The sequence below is a fragment of the Chiloscyllium plagiosum genome, unplaced genomic scaffold (assembly GCF_037043375.1).
Source record: "Chiloscyllium plagiosum isolate Xiang-an unplaced genomic scaffold, Cpla_swu_hap1 HiC_scaffold_16, whole genome shotgun sequence".
Taxonomy (NCBI): Eukaryota; Metazoa; Chordata; class Chondrichthyes; order Orectolobiformes; family Hemiscylliidae; genus Chiloscyllium; species Chiloscyllium plagiosum.
In genome coordinates this window covers 39,768,310-39,789,975 of record NW_028270154.1, presented here as the reverse complement: position 1 = coordinate 39,789,975, position 21,666 = coordinate 39,768,310, and the positions used below count along the sequence as shown (strand labels likewise).

General features: G+C 39.0%; 1 protein-coding gene across 4 annotated transcripts in view; it reads right to left on the bottom strand.

Annotated features, from left to right (window-relative positions):
- The window catches only part of fam114a2 (family with sequence similarity 114 member A2), a 37,226-nt gene that overhangs the window by 10,740 nt on the left and 4,820 nt on the right, over positions 1-21,666 (bottom strand). For all 4 annotated transcript variants that reach the window (XM_043703518.2, XM_043703516.2, XM_043703517.2 and 1 more), the window contains exons 2-8: positions 13,032-13,356; positions 12,256-12,355; positions 8,682-8,783; positions 7,056-7,162; positions 5,665-5,799; positions 2,819-2,977; positions 1,501-1,624 (exon numbers count right to left, since the gene is read on the bottom strand). In XM_043703518.2, the coding sequence (XP_043559453.2) occupies positions 1,501-1,624; positions 2,819-2,977; positions 5,665-5,799; positions 7,056-7,162; positions 8,682-8,783; positions 12,256-12,355; positions 13,032-13,346 (1,042 nt within the window). In that variant the 5' untranslated portion in view covers positions 13,347-13,356. The remainder of the gene's footprint in view (positions 1-1,500; positions 1,625-2,818; positions 2,978-5,664; positions 5,800-7,055; positions 7,163-8,681; positions 8,784-12,255; positions 12,356-13,031; positions 13,357-21,666) is intronic.

The following is a 21,666-nucleotide window of genomic DNA, read 5'->3' as shown; positions in this document are numbered from 1 at the left end:
GTTTAGAGTAAACCTTTAGTTCACACTGGCAACATTGAGCAACTATGAATAGGCATTAAATTATGGGTATTGAGAGGCAATGTCTTAATTGGGGAGTTAACAAGGAACTTCAAATCAAATATACCAGCCATTTTTTTTTGGGGGGGGGAGGAGGTAGGCATTGCAAGGTCTTTCTTGAAAGATAGCAGGATTTTTTGAATAACTCAGCAGCATTTTAAAAAAGGTGAAGTTCCACAATCCTATGATTTTTGCTGCAGCCACACAACTATGTTATATGTTCAAGTGCAGTTTCACTACTTTCATTTAAACCCAAACACCCCCCAAGAGTTGCTGGTTGAGTACCAAAACAATCAAGTGCACATTAATGTTGATTCACATTAACATGTCATTTGGTTCAAATAGGATCGAAATATAGAATTCTATGATGTAAGCAGACTCTAAAGTTATTGAATGTGATGTTGAGTCATAGAAACTACAGAAACTCTAAGCTAAAGAGGAGATGTTGTTCTTGGAGCTTGCCAACTAGTGAAAACAGAATTTCCTTCTTTACCCTGTCAAAATTGTTCAGAATTTTGAACATCTCAATGAGGTCACCTCTTGACCTTCTCTGCTCCAAGGAAAATAAGCCCAATTTCCTCTAATCTTTCCATGTAGCTGAAATCCTCCATTACTTGTATTGTTTTAATAAATCTCCTTTGCACCCTCTCTAGTGCTTTAACATCCTTAAAGTCCTTCATGTTTTTTACCCATCTGCACACTCTGATCCTGTCATGACATGGGTTGCTTTCAGCATAGCCAAGTCAATCTCACACTTTTAGTCCTAGTAGCATATAATGTGTTGCTTTCAGCTCATCTACACATTCTCTTAGCGCTTATGATTACTTATTCAGATTCTCTTCAGTCCTGTCTTACCATCTTTAATCCCCTTTTCTGCCTACCCCTTCCACATCTCTCCCTCTGGCCCAGTTTCAACTCGTCTCTCCGCTCCGTTCCCTCTTCTCCTCCCCCCCCACCATCTTCACCATAAATACCGCTTTTACTTTGCTGCTATCAGTTATGATGAAGTATCAATGGATTGAAATGTTAACTCTGCATTCTCCCCACAGATGCTGCCAGACCTGCTAAGTTGCCCCAGTAATTTTTGATCCAGTTTCAGATCTCCAGCATTCGCAGTTCTTTGTTTTATTTCAACTCTGATTTATTGAGGTTATTCCAACTTAACAATAAAAGTTTATGTAGGTATAAAATCAGTAACATATGGGCAAATTTTAGGTTGAACACAGAATAAAGTAAATACAAAAAAAATGCTGGATATACGCAGTAAATAAAGTAGCATCCCAAGTAGAGATGAGAAACAGAATTAACATTGCAGGTTAATAACTCTCTGATGCTGCTCGACTTGCTGAGTAGTTCTAACATTTGGTGTTTATACTTTAGATTTACAGCATCTGCAATATTTTGCTTTTGATATAGAAATTATTCATTCATTCTCCTTTTTACCTTTGTTATCTTCTTCATCCTCATCATCAAATTCAGCTAAACAAAAGGCTTCTTTTATGGCTGTTAACTCCTCCTTCAATTTTTCTACATCTTCTCCCGACAAGGCATTCAGTACTGACTTAACCTACAGAATATAATGAACATCCCACACATGCACAGTGTGAACAAATATAAGTAAATAAAATCAGTATTTGGTAACAATTTATATAAATTGTTCATGCAAAATCGAGAGAATTAATATCACGTATGTAAAGGAAATTAAAATAGACATGAAGGCATGACATATAGCAGACCAAGAAAATTCACTATATACAACAACCTCTATTAACTGAATGAGACAGGCAGGGAGTATTTTGTTCAGATAACTGATCGTTTGGATAATGATCTGATCATAAAGGAAGCATTCTCAAGTGTAAATGGACCCCATGACAAAGCCTCAGACAGATGCACCGACTCGTATACTACACCAATCAACTTGATCAAATCAAATCGAAAGACACTCTGGGATGGAGCAGGGCTGTCTTTGCTGTAGTTTTATATGGGTTCTCAAATGTCTGCCTGGGTTTCTGTCAGTGTCTCTGCTCAGAGCTGTGCTGTTTCACTCAAGCATTGATTGAGGTATCAGAGTATAAAACCAATTGATAGTCAAACCCAAACTTCGGATTGTAATTAAAGTACAAGGGAAAAAAGCTGTATACAAATACACCTAAAAGAATAGCTGTCAGAAACTTTCAGCTGTGTATGGGAGACAGAGGGCGAGGGAGACAGAGGGCGAGGGAGACAGAGGGCGAGGGAGACAGAGGGCGAGGGAGACAGAGGGCGAGGGAGACAGAGGGCGAGGGAGACAGAGGGCGAGGGAGACAGAGGGCGAGGGAGACAGAGGGCGAGGGAGACAGAGGGCGAGGGAGACAGAGGGCGAGGGAGACAGAGGGCGAGGGAGACAGAGGGCGAGGCAGAAGGGCCGGAAAGTCGGAAGGAAAGATGAAAAGAAAATTAATGACAGAGGTAGAGCAAGAGAGAAGCTGCTGAGTTCACTGGTGGGCAGTCTGTCTCGGAAAGAGTTTCTGCAGGTAGTTACAGAGTATGATTTCTGAACTCAAACTTTGGGACCTTGAGAACTTGTTCGGATAATCCGAATTTGATCAACTAAATATAAATTAATATATACAAAGTTGGAATTTTATTTAATAATCACAAAATATATTAATGCATGCCTGGATAGTCCAGATTTCTAATGAAGTATGATTTCCTGTACTTGGGACTTAGTTTCATCAAATTACTAAACAGGCAAAAAACAAAAATCATATCCCTTATTTACCTTCACTTCACTTTCATTTGACAAAATCTCCAAAGCTTCCAGATGGGATAGACCTTGAAACTCATCAAATAACATTCCATAATGAGCCTTCTCTTCTGTATCCACAGAAACCTCCTCGGCTGTTTGTTGGTGTTCTCGCTCTTTAGCCTCTCGAAGAACCTGGACAGAGAAAAATAAGGCATAATCAACTTCAAGAAAATGATTTAGGTTAAAAGGGGTTTAACATCATTTTCTCCGATTTATCTATATTCCAGTTTGGCTAATAAGACATATTGGAGGACTTTACTTCAGAAAATATCAAATGATGATTAGAGATAATTTCCATCCTGTTCCTTGAAAACCTAAAATTACAGATGAAAATTACCAAGTATTCAGTTGAGTACTCCAACATTCAATTTAACAACTTAATAGCAACTTAATTTACAACACTTGGAGTTTAGTAACATCGTGCAAGTACTGGCATAGTTCTTGCCTCAGTGCCATTGTTTTCGAGAACAATTCCTATTTGTTATTCCAACACCCAATATCCTCACATTCATCAGCATTACACTAATTCTTGCACAAGTCAATACCACCTCCGCCCTTTTCCATAGACAGTCCTAGTTCATCCCGACACAATCTCCTGCATTCTAAAAGTTACAGAATTGCCTTTCCTTTCTTTCAAAATTGCAAAGTCATCCTCCCAATATTCCAATATCTGCTCCTCTTACAAAAATTCTTCCCACTGTAGCTAACCTTTATTTAGGACTCCTAATGAGTTCCTTAAAAATGGGCTAGAAAACGAAAGTGATTTTCCATGAGAAAACATAGAAAGGTGGATTATCTTCCTGACCTGTATTTTTTACACGAAAATCTGATTGGTGCTTTGAACAGAACTGCACAAAATTCTCTTATTAAGACTGAATAAATTTATGAGTTCTTTCTATTTAAATGTGTGATTATATCATAGCTTCAGCTCACTGCCTCCCATGAGCTGCCTCGTCCAATCTTCCTGCTGGCTGACTCTCCTATCATTGTTTCTTTCCCCTAACACTCCCACTTGTTGGTCCCTCTGCTCAGTGCCTCTTCAGTCCTGAGCTCAGGTCCCCAAACCCTATGAGAGTAACAGGGGAAGGAAGAAACAGGCGAGTAGTAAGCATGAGACTTGCAGAATAGAGCTGGGAAAATATTCAGGATATGTAGCAGCACGCAGAAAGACTCAGGGTAGGAGGTAATTTCTTTGAAGGACTGAGAAAGCTCAATAACCAGTTATGATAAGGTGAATATGGATCATTGCTCCCACCTTAAACTCCTCTTGATTAGTGTCAATGTTTTCTTTCTCTTGTTTTTAGTGGGTAGCTATCACACAAACTAAACTTTGGTTACAAAAGATCAAAAACTGAGGAAAGTCAATTTTAATTTTTCTTCATGAAATTAAGTGGACTTCTATTACCTACCACCCTGAATAAAATAATAAAATTTGATATCAAACGCAGGTATAGAAACAAAAGGACATGAGCTTATAAATAAGAAATGGGAAGAGGGGTGTCTACCTTTACCTTCCTGTCATGCCTAAAGGTAAAGGCAAATGCAATTACAGATCCTAAGAATCCCTTGGGTTGAAAGAATGAAAAGATTAGTCCAACTGTTTTTTTTTGGATGTAGCACAGTTCACAGATCTTAAATTCTCAATTTTGTCAGGTTGCATTTTCATCAGAGCTAATTTCTGTGACTGGGGTTGAGGCTGATAGAAGGACAAAACTAAAATATAGTATCCTTGCTGTTATCAATCCATTTTGCTTTTTGCTTAAAGGCCGATGTTGGTATGCCATTCCCTAAAAAATTCTGGAAAGTTGTAAAGAACGTTTCATCGCTCAGTATGGGCAGTAAACATGCAAATGAGACAAACAAGAGATTCTTGATGCCTCAATGAGTTTAAGTGCCACTTCATAAAGTAATAATTCTGAGGCAGCTGCTTATGTATCTTACATAAGTCATCTGGGCTTGTCTCATGATCACACCAGCTATTTTAGGTCAGCTGTGCTCGTTTCTGAAGCAAATTTCAGTCCACAAAAGTTTCAGCTATTAAAAGGCAAATGATTAAAGTTGCATATTATTAATCCATTTTCACTATAATTATAACAGTAGACTAAAATGGGAATGAGTCACACTTGGGAACACTTCTAATTTAGAAACTATGCTAAGGCAAAAACATTCCAATACAATGTTCTTAATGGAAGAGTGTATTCTCACATCTAGTCTACTCTCCCAACATGAAAACAAATTAGACCAATAGTTCATCACAGTTCATTCCTACCAGCAACCTAGAATAGCTCTTACCATCTGCTTCTTAAAAAAAACCCATAAATTTCAAGACATTGTTATTTAATACAGGTGATGATTTCCACAAGAATGTAGGTATAAACATAATTTGAACTCCAATATATAGCCAGCACTTCCATGACATTTCATATTAATTTAATATATTCAATTGCTGTATGTTATCTGGGTCACCAAATTTATTATACACTGTAAAGTATGCAGTCTCAAAGAGCAGATTCCTTAATGTATTATTAGAATATGTACACAATGGACCTTCTGGGGAGCTGTTAGACAGGTTCAATTCCTGTAATAACCCACACTGAAAAACTTAATGTTACAAATGTATTATTCTTTAAACAATCATAGCCCAGTAAACTCTCTCACTCAGTTTTCAATGGAGTACAAATGTATTTAATAGCATTGCAATAACTATCATTGCAACATTCCTATCATAGCTCACAGGATGATCAAAAATGGTCAAGTAAACAATGCTTCAATACCAAATAATTATTTTATTTTACTCACTACCAAAGGTTAGAGAATACCTGAGACAATGTGGTTGTCCTATACATTAGTCCTTTTGTCTTTTTGAAACCAGGATCTCCTTCTGCAATAACATCCATGGTCTTTTTACCGATAAATTCAAGTGCATCCAAACCACCACTCAGGACAGATTTCCCCTGAAAATAAAGTAATTTATATTTATATTTTATTGGATAAATATACACAAATTTGATTAAATACTTCTTTTGAATGTAATGGCCTAGATTTTCTGGTTACTGTGAAAACAGATCCAATCAATGGTAATCCTAATCAGGATTTCCCACCAACCTGCCACCAGGGTTTTGAGCCATCTGATTCTGGGTCTTTCTCAAAAGCCTCCAGCATAGAAAACCAGTAATGAATCTAACCATGCAGTAGGTGTTCAAGGCCAAAACATCTTTTTTTTTTCAAAAAACAGCAATAGCAGCCATGTTCTAGTGTAAAATATTTAAAAGACCCAAAGCCACTGTCAGGTTTTGCGAGAAGGGAAATATGCAAATTAGGAGGGACAGTGAGTAGGGGTAGGTGTAGCATCAGGGTGACTGGTGGGTGAGGGAACACCAGTGGCAAGTAAATGAATGAGAGCGTTGTGTGGCGGTCCACAACAGATATCTGATCTGGGGATGAGGGGGGTGGGGAGAGATTCAGTATATGTTAACAAAAGCAAAGTACAGAAGATAGTGATCTAAAACACAAACAAAAAGTTGCTGGAGAAACTCAGCAGGTCTGGGTGATCAACAGTTCACCTGCACATGCTGTTAATGATGTAACAATACAAGCTTTAAAATTTCCCCTGCTGGGGAAAAAAAACAGCCAGTCTGGCAGCATCTGTGAAGGGAAAAAAAAAATTGGGAGTTAACATTTCAGTTCTAGTGACTCTACATCTGAATGACCTCAGGTCACTGGATCCAAAACAGTGACTTCTCTCGACAGATGCTGCCAGACCTGCTGAGGTTTTCCAGCAATTTCTGTATTTGTTTCTCAATTTCCAGCATCCGCAGTTCTTTCAGTTTTTATTTATGCTTTAAAATTGTTGGATGCATTAGGTCATTAACATTTGCATCAGTTAATATTTCAGTGATATCAGCCGTTCCAAACATTCTTAGATATGAATAACCAATTATGCATATATATGTTAACTTTGCAATACATGAAGGAATCATAGTATAATGGAGTAGGTCTTTAAACTGATTAAAACTGATCTAAAGATGTGGGAATAATTTAATTAAAACCAGAGTTCAAAGTCACAAATGAGATATGCGGAAGGAAAATGCTTTACTGGTTAAATATTCCCAGACTTCTCTTGACAGCTTTAAATTATTCTAATATAATACTAATTAGTGACATTTGTATAAAAGACATTAACTATCAGTCAAATAAAATACATACTCACAGTGCTCTGAACGGCATTAGTGATGGTAGAAAACATCCCAAATGCTCCACTGCTTGGAGAAGTGCTTATGCTCTCTGCTTTCGGGCTATTCTTACCATTCTTGAATTCTGTTTTACAATTAGAAACAAGCATGAAGTCCTTGGAATTATTCCAAGTAAAAATAAACCACACATCGCATAACTATTCAAATAAGTGAATTCTTGACAACTACTCATATTTCTAAGGAACTTTTAGCTTCTACTTCACTTTCCCCCTTTAACAGATTCCTTAGTCCATGGTCAAAATTTTTGGTCACTTGTCCTTTCAAAAAAAAAAACTCCTTTAAGAAAAGTACCACAAATGCTGCTGCTAAGGGAAGATATTCAAAATACTCAGGCATCACATCTGGAGAGAGGTTAACGTATTAAGGTTGAAAAGACTTCACACACTTGACCTGAGCTGTGTAGTGTTACCAAAATTTGTTTATATTTCTAATATTTCCACTCAGTGGCTCAGTGTCAAATTTGGTTTGAATACTTTCTTGAAGTGTTTTGGAATATTTTACGATGTTAAATATACTGTACAATTGCATATTTTTGTTATTGCTGCTTTTAGCATAGCAAAACACCCAAATGAATTTCAAAGAAACAGTCAGATTTAGACTTTGGAGCATAATTTTAAGAAGCTTACCTGTCAGTCTATTACCCAACAGTACATTTTTATTTGTGCATATATTATTGATGGCTTTAAGAATCACAAGAGTGATCAGGCCCTATTGGCATGACCACCCTACTGTGAGCACTAACATGCTGTATAGTAACTTTTCAAAATATTTATAACATTTAATCAATTTCTTGATATTATAAAGCAAGTTTTCAGAACAACCTACTGTCCAATAATTACAAAGGACAGGGGTATTCTCTCTGTCAAGGACCTGTCTTTAACCCAGATATGGCAGTTAAGGTTCAATTTCATGATCCATACATAAACTAACCATCAGAGATAAAGTTATCATAGGCTCTTGAAAGGAAAAAAAAATCATTTTGATAGAGTTTTTCTTCGTCATCTTTTCTGAGCAAGAGGAAAGAAAAAGAAACAAAACAGCAAAAAAATTTGCAAACAGAATAGATCAGACTGTTAGCCCAAGCTGCAAAACTTGACTTCAAACATTCAATTGCCTTCTAGAACTTAGAAACTATCACTTCACTGTCCATGTTGCTTATACATCATATTTCAGCTGGTGCTTCTTCAAAATTATTCCCAAATCACTTATGTACTTGAGCTCCTTCGCAGAGTATTTGGAGACTTCCAAACATAAATCTTATTGACCGTCTCTATTTACTGCTATTAGCATCACAAAATCTAACTCATGAACAATTGGTGCTTTGGCAAGATACCAGAGCCCCAAGAAGTCATTAATTTTAAACTAGAACAGGGAAAAAAACTAAAACTTCACTATGTACAGCAAAAACAAAATACATAATATGTAAAAACACAAAATCATTTTACGTGAAGTTCAAGACTGACTACATTTGCAGATTCCATCTAAATGTTCCTCACAGCATCTTCATTTTAAACTCAACCATAGGCTTGACCATTGATACAGCCTAACTATTCAGAATTCAGATGTAGCTCTTTTGTCATCACCTTTGTCTTCATTGAACACGTTCACTTCTGTTGAAACTTCTGTGGGGCTGGGAATCCCAAGAGTGGTCTCAGCTTTTTCAATCACATTGGAAATCCCATGACCTTAGTGATAAAAATAAAATAATCTATAAGAAAAGTTAGTTAACAAAGGAAGCAACTCAGTTTTGTTAACTAACAGTGGAATTATCAGAGATGGCAGTTGATGGTATTTAGACAATAGGTGCAGGAGTAGGCCATTCTGCCCTTTGAGCCTGTACCACCATTCAATATGATCATGGCTGATCATCCTTAATCAGTATCCTGTTCCTGCCTTATCTCCATAACCCTTGAATCCACAATCCTTGAGAGCTCTATCCAACTCTTTCTTAAATGAATCCAGAGACTGGGCCTCCACTGCCCTCTGGGGCAGAACATTCCACACAGCCACCACTCTCTGGGTGAAGAAGCTTCTCCTCATCTCTGTCCTAAATGGTCTACCCCGTATTTTTAAGCTGTGTCCTCTGGTTCGGCACTCACCCATCAGCGGAAACATGTTTCCTGTCTCCAGAGTGTCCAATCCTTTAATAATCTGATTTGTCTCAATCAGATCCCCTCTCAGTCTTCTAAACTCAAGGGTATACAAGCCCAGTCGCTCCAGTCTTTCAGCGTAAGGTAGTCCCGCCATTCCAGGAATCGACCTCGTGAACCTACGCTGCACTCCCTCAATAGCCAGAATGTCTTGCCTCAAATTTGGAGACCAGAACTGCACACAGTACTCCAGGTGTGGTCTCACCAGGGCCCTATACAGCTGCAGAAGAACTCTTTGCTTCTATCCTCAATCCCTCTTGTTATGAAGGCCAGCATGCTATTAGCCTTCTTCACTACCTGCTGTACCTGCATGCTTACCTTCATTGACTGGTGCACAAGAACACCCAGATCTCTCTGTACTGCCCCTTTACCTAAATTGATTCCATTTAGGTAGTAATCTGCCTTCCTGATCTTGCCACCAAAGTGGATAACCATACATTTATCCACATTAAACTGCATCTGCCATGCATCTGACCACTCCCCTAACCTGTCCAGGTCACCCTGTAATCTCCTAACATCCTCCTCACATTTCACCCTGCCACCCAGCTTTGTATCATCGGCAAATTTGCTAATGTTATTGCTGATACCATCTTCTATATCATTAACATATATAGTAAAAAGCTGCGGTCCCAGTACTGATCCCTGTGGTACCCCACTGGTCACTGCCTGCCATTCCGAAATGGAACCGTTTATCACTACTCTTTGTTTCCTATCAGCCAACCAACTTTCATTCCAAGTTAGTACTTTGCCCCCAATACCATGCGCCCTAATTTTGCTCACTAACCTCCTATGTGGGACTTTATCAAAAGCTTTCTTTATACACTTCTTTGCACTATAAACATTCCAATTCATCTGTATTTTGTTTATCCTGGATGAACTAAATATCCTTGATGTCAGTATGCTCCACTATCAAATTTGAGATTGTAAAACAAAAGCTGCAAAGCATTTTGCCTCTGCAATAATGCACTTTCCCATTTACTTCCTACTCACAATAGTAAATTGTTACCAACTTCAAAGACTTTTAAACTTCATGTGACCAGTGAATATTCTAAAGACTGTACATTTTCTGAAACACGAAAGGGACTGTTTTAAATCAAGCATGGTGGCAAGGATCACTGCACTTTTTAAAAAGTTACTTAATACTCAGTGTAAGTGGTGTTTATTCAACAAGTAGGGGCAGTCTCTTTGCAGACAAGTTGGATCAAAGGGGTATGTAGAATTAGCCAGCAACAACGATCTGATTGGTGACCAGTTTCAATATCAGAGATGTTCTGCCTGCTAACATCTATGTGATTGGCTCCCAGGCAACTGAACTGTTTGTGGATGTGAATTAAACCTCTGGATAAACAGAAGCTATCCTCCTTTCTTCAGTAAAAATACCGAAGAAAGCCAGTGTATGTCCCTTCAATCAATTGCAGTAAGCAATGGCTCTTAACCAATAAGTCAGGTACTTCATAAGTGTGAATGAGTCACTCTGTGCTTCTTGCAAGCAAGTAAAAAATACTTGGAGAAGGAAGGAAGGAAGATATATCAAGCAGCAGCAAGTCCTGACAAGCTAAAAGGATCATCCGTGCACCGGGACCACTGAACTGCCTTCCTAGTGTTCCACTTCACCACGATACTCTTTGTTTCTGTATTTATGCACGTGCCACAGGAGGTGCGTTCTCTGGTACTGAGTTTTATAAGAGAGAGGGTTTGAGTTACATGTCGATAGCTCATATAGTTTATCTGTAGCTAGAATCTATTTATTTGGAATAAGTATAATTCTTATTAAGTTCAGAAAACTGGTTTATGCTTTGCCTCACCTAGAGGTAAAAGACAAAATCATTGAGGAACTTTGGGTACTTACTATATAATCTTTTACTTTTGTGGTAAGTGCAGGAATAGTGAGATTTGATTTCTAGTACACTACCCCAATGACGTGTAACATTGGGCACAAATTGGATTACAGGATTCTAAGAAAACTATGAGAAGAGTTGAAGGAGCAGATAAAACTTGGTTTAAGAACAAACTCTCAGGCTGAATCAAGAGTACTGAAAAGGAAGAAATTTTAAAGTCAGGCTTTGACTTTAACAGATTTCTTTTAGCAAACAATAATATAAAACAATGTGCATGAGAGTAACAGCCTTTTCAATAGCTTTCTCAAAAATGCAGTCATTCAAATAGATAATAACTAAAACTAAGAACAGAAGTAAAAATTATTTTATACTTCCAAATCTTCAAATCAACTTGATAAATAAGCAATGCGTTCAGTTCCATTCTACACTAGAATCAAGTCATTGTGTTGTCAATCTTGGCTGACCTGCCACCCTCTGATCTTCTAATCAAATTATATTACAACAATTTTGTATTTATTATTACACACAGAAAGCAGCACAAGCTATTTCATAATGCCCTACACAGTCAGTCTAGTTAGTCTTGATTAGCTTCAAGGTTTTGCTCTTCAAACTCTTTGAAAGTAGTAAGAAAACATTTCTAAATATTATGTTTTACAACTATATTGAATAGCCAAATGCTAATAGTTTTAATGAGAATATTTTTACAAGAGGTAATGTGGATTGGGCCTTTCAGATCGGAGGCTCATGGTTAAATCTAATACAGTAATGAGATCAAACGTTTCTGTCTGCTGCTGTAAAACGCTGTATGTGGAAAAAGCTAGGGCAGTCCGAACAAGTACAAGTAGGCATCAACTTACCATGCTTATTGAGAATGAATTAGAAACAATCCTTGGAGAGGCCACAGAATAGCACAAATGGAAAATGGAATAAGTCACACTGGTGATAACAAAGGTGATTCAAACATTGTGGGATGGGACTTTGATAAAGTGATACCAGGCCAGTTTGACAAGAGTTTCACATCATATGAGCTTACTCATCAAACTTAATAACATTCTCTAATCAGACAAAGATTTTATACTTTCTATGTTTGAAGTATTGCTTCACCTCTCATCAAATGAACTAGAAGATAATCTGTTCAGAATTATGGTTAACAGCAACAGGGAGCTCACCAACAGATGCAACAGTGGCTGTTGCTGTTGTAAGCAATGACTTTCCCCAGTTTCCCCAGTAGCCCCAACTTCCTGTCTCTTGATTAGGGAGATCTTGCACCTGGAAAATAAATGGAGTAAAGTTACTGCAGCTATTGGATTGTTAGTCATATTTTTCAATATCAGATTGAAATATATAATTACATTTTGTAACTCAAGTAGGCAAAATTATCAAGCACAGTACGAATCCAGATTTGGAGGTTAAAATAATTTTTTGTGGAAGTCAATGGATCAGGGTGTAAGTTTTCTTGCTGAGTTGGCAGGTTTGTTTTCAGACGTTTCGTCACCATGATCGGTAACGTCATCAGTGAGCCTCTGGTGAAGTGCTGGTGTCCTGTCCCATTTTCTATTTGTGTCTTGGTCTCTTAAGGTGGGCGATAAATTTTCCGGTTCTTTTTCAGAGGTTGGTAAATGGGGTCCAAATCGATGTGTTTATTGACGGAGTTCTGGTTTGAATGCCAGGCCTCTAGAAATTCCCAATAAACACAGACTTGGACCCTATTTACCAACCTCTGAGAAAAAGAACCGGAAATGATACCACCTGCCTTAAGAGACACACAAAGAGAAAGCAGGACTAAACACCAGCATTTCATCGGAGGTTCACTGATGATGTTACCTAGCATGGTGATGAAATGTCGGAAAACAAACCCGCCAGCTCAGTGAGCAAACTTACAACCTGAACCTCAACTTGAGCTACAAATCTTCTCAAAAATCGCAAGTCAATGAATATTGCTTACCTGGTCAGCAACTCCCAAAGGTGGTTGTTCAGATAACCCTGGCTGACTGGATCCTTTTGATTCCGGTCTTTTTCTTGTCCTGTTGACAGACTCATTCCCCTTACTTGGACTGCTTTCAAGTATGCTTCCAGCAGACCCACGCTCCTCATTTTGTGCATTGCCTGTCGTGCACTTGCCAGTTTCAGTCTCAGACTCAGAGTGCTGTTCTAAATCAACACCTTGTTGATGCTCTTTTTCCCTGCATGTTGAAACACTTCCTTCCAGTGCCACAGATTCTTTATTCATAGATTCGTCACTCGTCCCATTATCTTCCATTTTTGTTTATCTGTAAAAGAAATAAATAAATCACTTCATAACAGCATAAAAAACAGGATCAGGAATAGGTTATCCAGCCCATCAAGCTGTCTCCATTATTTAACCAGATCGTAGCTGAAACTCTAGCTCAATTCCACTTCCCCATCTACAAGATGCATTTGAGAAACTACTAAAGGTCAAACCATCTCGAAGGACAAGGGCAGCTGATACATGGGAATAGCAGCATCTGCAAGTTCTTCTCCAAGACACTATCTTGGCTTGTGAACATATCACCATTGCTTCAGTGTTGCCAAGTCAAAATCCTGGATTTGCCTCCCTGACAGCACTGGGTTCTACCTACAGATCATTGAATTCACTGGTTCAAGTGGGCAACTCACCACCATCTTGTCAAGAGCAACTAGGGGCAGGCAAGGAATGCCCAGCCAGTTATGCGCACATCCCATGAGTGAATTCAAAGAAAAGCTTTTGAATCCCTCAAAGCCCAAAAATCTATCACTCTCAAGGTTGAATATAATCATTGCATATGAGCATCCATGTATATCAAAAATTCCAAATATTCATAGCACTTCAGAGGCAAGAAATTTCTCCTCTGCATTCATAAATTGCAAACCCCTTATCCTGAGATAATGGCTAGTTGTAGACTCTTCAACTACAGTCTGGAAAGACCATATAGACTTTTGCACGTGTCAGAGATCACCTTTCCTTCTTCCAGACTTCAAACACTAGGCCCATTCTACACATTCTATTTTCATGTGACAGCCTTTTCAGCCTCGAATTAATTCAGCTCACTATTGTTGCACCCCTTTAAGCACTCATACTTTGCCTCAAGTAGGGAGACCAAAACTGTACATGGTACTTCATACATTATTTCTCCAAGGCCCCATGAAATTTCAAAGCTTCCTTATACTAATACTCTAGCCCCCTGGCAATAAAGGCGAACATATTATTTATGATTAAGAACCACCGGATTGAAACATTAACTTTGCTTTCTTCCCACAGATGCTGCAAGACATGCTGAGTTTTGCTTGCAGTTTATATTTTTGCCTTAATTGCTGACAGTAGATTACTTTTCTGCGATGAATTTACAAGAACATCCAGATCCATTTCTGTTTTTCAGCAGCAGCAACTCAAAGGGTGGGAGCTTGGACCAGCGGCCTGTCGGGAGCAGTGAATCACTAATTTGAGTCTTTACATCTGACATCAGACAGCAGAGGTTTCTGGGAAAGGAGGGACTTTTTAAAAAAAATTCCCTCCAGCTATATAAGTGAGTTTTGTTTCTAAACCTGAGACCCTACCTTTGTAGGGCCTCCCACCAAACCATCTCCTTTAATCTTTACACCAGGGACACATCAGGTAAGCTTCTCTTTTTTTTAATTAAACATTCTGATAAGGGGACTAGCAGGGATAGCAGTGCTGGGAGAGGAATGTTCCTCCTGCATGATGTCTGAGGTGAGGGACGTCATTAGTGTCCCATCCAAGTACATCTGCAGGAAGTGCACCCAACTTTCGCTCCTCCAAGACTACGTTAGGGAACTGGATGAACTTTGGATCATTTGGGAGACAGAGGCTGTGATAGATAAGAGTTATAGGGAAACAGTTACTCCTAGGCACAAAGAAAGTTGGGTAACTGTTCAAAGGGGGTGCAGGGAAGAGTCATTGCAGGGATCCCCTGTGGTCGTTCCCCTGAAAAACAAGTACACCGTTGGATACTGTTGGGGGGGGAGACAACGACTTACCAGGGGTATGCAATGGGAAGGAGAAGAGTGTTAGTCATTGGGGACTCAATAGTTAGAGGATCAGATAGAAGGTTTGTTGGGAACAAACGAGGCTCACGGTTGGTGTGTTGCGTCCCAAATGTCAGGGTCTGTGATGTTTCATATTATGTCTTTGGGGTCCTGATGGGAGAGGGTGATCAGCCCCAAGTCGTGGTCCACATAGATACAAATGTCTTAAGAAAGAAAGAGAGATAGAGATGTAAGGCAGGATTTCGGTGAACTAGGGTGGAAGCTGACAGCTATCACAAACAGAGTTGTTATCTGTGGTTTCTTACCCATGCCACATGATAGCGAGGCAAGGAATAGGGGGAAGATATCAGCTGAACATGTAGCTGCAGGGATGATGCAAGAGGGTGGGTTTCAGGAATATGGATAATTGGGGCTCATTTCAGGGAAGGTGGGGCTTCTACAGAACAAGGAATGCGGTAAAAGAGGGGGGAGGTGTGGCTTTGTTAGTCAAGGATAGTATAGCAGTGGCTGAAAGAACTTTTGACGAGGACTTGTCTACCGAGGTAGTATGGGCTGAGGTTAGAAAGAGGGAAGGAGAGGTCACACTGCTGGGAGTTTTTTTTTAAACAGTAGAGCTTCGCACGGTACCAGGGATGTGGAGGAGAGGATCGGCAAAACAATTCTAGGTAGGAGTGAAAAGAACAGGGTGGTCATTATGGGGGACTTTAACTTCGCCAACATTGACTGGAAATGCTATAACTCTAGGGGGGTGGGGTCAATCAAAATGTCGAGCTGGTTTAAGGAACAGATATTGCATGTCCTTGATAGCTATGTCCCTGTCAGGCAGGGAGGAAGTGATAAAGTAAGGGAACCTTGGTTTAATACAGAAATTGCATCTCTTGTAAAGTGGCAGGAGGCGGCTTATGTGACGATGAGATGACATGGTTCAGATGAGGTGATGGAGAGTTACAGGTTAGCTAGGAAAGACTTAGACTGAGAGTTAAGAAGAGTAAAGAGAGGACATGAGCAGTCTTTAGCAGGTAGAATAAAGGAGAACCCTAAAGCTTTCTATAGGTATGTGACGAATAAAGGAATGACTAGGGTAGGAATAGGACCAGCCAAAGACAGAAGTGGGAAGTTGTGTGTGGACCCCGTGGAGGTTGGAGAGGTGTTAAATGAATATTTCTCATCTGTTCTCACTCAGGAAAAAGGAGAATATTGTAGACGAGAAGAATGAGGTACAAGATTAGACGAGAAAGAATAGAGGTTAGTAAGGAAGAGGTGTTATTAATTCTAGAAAGAGCAAATGTAGACAAGTCCCCTGAGCCAGATGGGATTTATCAGAGGATTCTTTGGGAAGCTAGGGAGGTGGTGTTGGAGCCTTTGGCTTTGATCCCCGAGTAGTCATTGTCTACAGATTTAGTACCAGAGTACTGGAAGATTGCAAATGTTCTGCCCTTGTTCAAGAAGGACAGTAGAGATGACCCGGATAACTATAGACCAATGAGCCTTACGTGTGTTGTAGGAAAAGTTTTGGAAAGGATTATGAGAGATAGGATTTATAATCATCTAGCAAGCAACAATTTGATTTCAGATAGTCAACATGGTTTCGGCAAGGGCAGGTCGTGTCTCACAAACCTCATTGAATTTTTTGAGAAGGTGACCAAGCATGTGGATGTGGGTAGGGCAGTTGATGTGGTGTACATGGACATCAGTAAAGCCTTTGATAAGGTCCCACATGGTAGGCCGTTGGAGAAAACGCAGAGACGTGGGATTAATGGCGATTTAGCAATTTGGATTAGAAAGTAGCTTTCTATAAGAAGGCAGCGAGTGGTGGTTGATGGAAAATATTCAGTCTGGTGTCCGGTTACTAGTGGTGTGCCACAAGAATCTGTTTTGGGACCAGGGCTGTTTGTCATTTTTTTTATATAAGTGACTTAGACGCATGCATAGATGGATGGGTTAGTAAGTTTGCAGATGAAGTCAGTGGATTAGTGGACAGGGTGGAAGAATGCTGCAGGTTGCAGGGGGACTTGGATAAACTGCTGAATTGGGCTGAGAGGTGGCAAATGGAGTTCAATGCAGCTAAATGTGAGGTGATTCACTTTGGGAAGAATAACAGGAAGGCAGAATACTGGGTCGATGGAAAGATTCTTGGTAGTGTGGATGTGCAGAAGGATCTTGGAGTCCATGTACATGGATCCCTGGAAGTTGCCACCCAGGTTGATAGTGCTGTTAAGAGGGCATACGGTGTGTTAAGTTTTTTGGGAAGGGAATTGTGTTCTGGAGCTGTAATGTCATGCTGCAAATATACAAAATGCTAGTGTGGCTGCACTTGGGAATATTGTGTACAGTTTTGGTTGCCCCATTACAGGAAGGATGTGGAAGCATTGGAAAAGGTGCAGAAGAGATTTACCAGAATGTTGCCTGGTCTGGAGGGAAGGTCTTATGAGGAAAGGCTGAGAAGATTTCGGTCTGTTCTCATTGGGAAGGTGGCGGCTAAGAAGGGATTTGGTAGAAATATACAAGATGAGCAGAGGATTAGATAGGGTAGACAGTGAACGTCTTTTTCCTAGGATGATTACGTTAGCTTGTACAAGGGGGCATAACTACAAATTGAGGGGTAATAGATTTAAGACAGCTGTCAGAGGTAGGTTCTTTACTCAGAGTGGGAAGGATGTGGAATGCCCTGCCTGCCAATGTAGTTAACTCAGCCACATTAGGGAGATTTAAACAACCCTTGGATAAGCACATGGATGATGGGACAGTGTAGAGGGATGGGCTTAGATTAGTTCACAGGTCGGCGCAACATTGAGGGCTGTATTGTTTTATGTTCCCTCTGAATGTTAATATTTATCAGTCTCCCACCTTGATAAAACATTTGTTTCATCATTCTTCCTACAAAGTACATAATTTCATGTTTCCCTACATTACTTTATTTACAGTCTACTTGCACAAATACTTAATGGATCTATATCCACTAGCACTTTCTTTGCAATCTCCTTGCAGCTTTCTTTTGCACCTAACTTTGTAAACTGAAAATTTGAATATTTTTATTAAACATGGTATCTCTGATTTAAATTGTAAGCAGTCACAACTCTCGCTCTGATCTTTCTGGCACCCAAATACAAAAATGCCAAATTGTTTAATCCACACTATTTTCAGTCATCATAGGCGAGGTTCATAACCAAAACACCAATAAGCACATTGAACTTTAATTCAAACAAGTGCCTTAACAAAAAAAAGATTTAGAACCCAAACATTGATTACAACGTAAATTCAGTGGCTGTTTGAAAAAAAAAGATTCTGAAATATCACATGATGTGATGCCAAGGAAGCCAAAAATGCAGTACAAGTTAACCTGTGATATTCCAGAGGTTATCTCAGACCGTGAACATGAAGATAAGACAGTATTTAGGGGAGATGTATGCATTTACTGTCCTCCTTCAAGAAGGCACATGGACAGGTCTGTGTTTGCTACTGGAAGATGATGTGCCCATGAGTTGAAGTGTTCATGTTCAGTGGTGGGCTGGGATACAGATATACTAATCCAGGTTTGTGCACTAGTGTGCTGTGAAGGACACAACTGGAGATGTACTACCAAGGTACCATAATGTTCTCAGTAAAGGAAGCTCTCACTTTGTTGTAGAAGTTGTAGAAGCTAGCTGCTAAAGGAAATAGGACAAAAGGAGGATCTTCTTGTTCTGAGAACGGCCAGCCAACCACCACCAAAAGGTAACAGGGGAAAAGGATTTCTACAAAATAGTTAAATACCCTGAAACTGACTGTTCAACTATAAATATTGTACTATACACTCTTCACTAACGACCCATAGAAACTCAAATATTGATATTTTTTATCATGTCTCATTTCTAATTTTGTTTTGCATTATTATTTCTTCTTGTGTTTAGTAACTTATCCCACTCGTAATTGGTTTCTTTTAAAATAAATTCATTAGCTCTGGAAGAAAGTTATCTACAAGATGATCCTTTATAAACTAACCTTATAACCAATAAAGGTGCTGTTGAAATTGGAAGAGCAGCCAGTTTATAACTCCTCACCCATGAATTTGACAATTTGAGGTATCTCATCTGGAATAATACTGAAATGAGAAATGTCACCCAGGATTTGATTGTAATATCTATTCATGATAGAATGCTTCATCTATGCTTCAGAATAGTTCTAGTGCAGAAGGAGACCATTTTGCCCAGCGTGCATATGGTGGCCTTGTGCCTCTCCCCTTTTTGTGTCTATTAGCATCATATACAATTAGCCAATAGCATTCTGAATATCTCTACTACACTTTCAGGCAGTGCATTGCAGACTCAAATCACTCCTTGTGTGAAAGTGTTTTCTTACTCCATTTCATTATATTTGTGAATCCCTTTAAATCTTTGCCATTTTGCTCTTGATCCTTTTATGATTAGGTTCAGTTTTTCACTTCCTATTTTATCCAGACCTCTCATGATTTTGAAAATTATCAGATCGCCTCTTAGCTACCTTCTCCTCAAGGAAAACAGTCCTGACTTCTGAAATCCATCCTCATAACGGAGGTTTACTATCCCTGTTTTTATGTCTCTTTATATAACAACATAAAAAGTTACTTGCATTTTTAAAAACAACATTTCAAACATGGGTAGAGTTCTTCAATTTATTTCATTTGAACTTATAGAATGTATGGATAACTGACTATGCAATGGGAATAACATGTTTGAGAGAAAATCAAAATGAGACAGGATTACAAAAACATTTACACACAGTTTGTATCTTTATCAAAAATAAGCAAATGTCAGACTTTATAATCTTTCCACTTAAAAAAAATTCATAAAACTTAACTTCTATTGATACAGTGCTTTTAACTTGGTGTAACAGTTAGATGTGATTTACAGGAGGATTACAAAACAAGTGTGATACCGAGGTAAGGAAGAGCCATTAGGTCAGATGATCAACAACTGGATCGAAGAGGAAGGTTTCAAGAAGGGTCTCAAAAGAGGGAAAGCAGGGGAGAGCAGTACAGAGGGTATTTCAGTGTTAGGTCTCTATAGTAGAAGGCAAGGCCACTACCAATAGTGGGTTTATTAAAACTGGGAATTGGCTTGGCGGCAGAATTGAAGAAACATGGATATTTAAGTGTTTGGAGGGTGGGATGAAATTAGAGATGGGATGAGTGGGACCAGGGGCTGAGTATTACATGTCCCTTCCAGATGTGTACTCATCCCATTACCCATCCCAAGCTCACTCCCATGTCATAAAGTGGGCTGGTGACAAGGGTCAATTGAGTTTGTTTAAAAACTTTTGTGCATTAGAGGCTTACCAAAATACCCCAAACCCAAACTGAATAGTTTTCCCTTCCAAATTAGATTTCAAAACTCACTCATGACCCAATGCACTTTTTTGACCAGGGTCCGAAGATCCTTGGGCCTTCAACCTGCAGTTAAAAAGATATTCAAACTGCAGTCCCAGCAGAGACTGTTAAGGAGCTCTGGAGCTAATATGCCTACTGCTGTTACTGGGCAAACACAGGCCAACGAATCCAGATGATGGAACTTGCTTCCACTGAGGTGTAGAAGTCTTATTATTCACTAACTGAGTTGACATGCAGTGCATTCAGGCTGCAAGACCGGCTTATTCGGTGTTGGCTGGATGTTAACTTCCCTTCTGTCTGGTCCATGTCGGGATTTGAAAAAAATGATTATAATATTAGCAACCATGGGTAATTAGGAAAATAAGACCTGGTATTTATTTAAAATACCACTACCGGATGATTTTAAGTTCACAGAAGGTAGAACGCAGGATACCAGTCAGAAGTAGTTTGAAACATCTAAGTTAAGGTAACAACTGCTTTCGGTAACAAATGAACTGAGACAGAAGTTTGGAAAATTGCGGACTGGGAAAATGGATGACTAGAGTAAATGACTCAAGCAGTGACTAGGTTGCTAGATAGTTGAAGGAAAAAAATCAGATAAAGGATTTGAAAGTAGGAGCACTTTATGTAAAGGATAAAGTTCATGTAACGGTTCAGGTGGATGTTTTGCATCATGAAAGGTAACTAACCTAAAAAGTTAAGTAATTTTCTTGGCATAGATGCTTCCTAACATGAATAATTACACACTGTTTTAAAGGAAAGTTTTCAGCATTTTTTAAAATTTCAATTGCTATATGATTATATGATCTCTATTTTCTGGGTTTGTGTTCTACTCCATTGGTTTCTGTTCAGCATGAAGTTTATTTCTCGTAGAAATTTCCATCTCCTTTCAAAGAATTTGTGATCTATTCCCAAATAACCTAAAACCCATTAAACGGCTATTTCAAATAAGAGCATTCAAGTGTTTGAGGAATTCTAAGTGTATCACATTTCGGGCTTTACAGAGTCCACTTGAGCTTCATTATTTACATGTCTCCAAAGATGCACCCCAAATAGTTTTACGGAGCTATCAGTTAAGGCTCATTCAGTTGTACTTGAATTAAGGCGGCTGAGAGTTTAAGTTCAAATCAAATAACAAGTACATAATCTAGGCAGACATAAACATTGTAGCATTTCTTTGGTAGACTATTAAGTTGTCATGTAAGATGAGAAATTATATCAAGTTCATTTG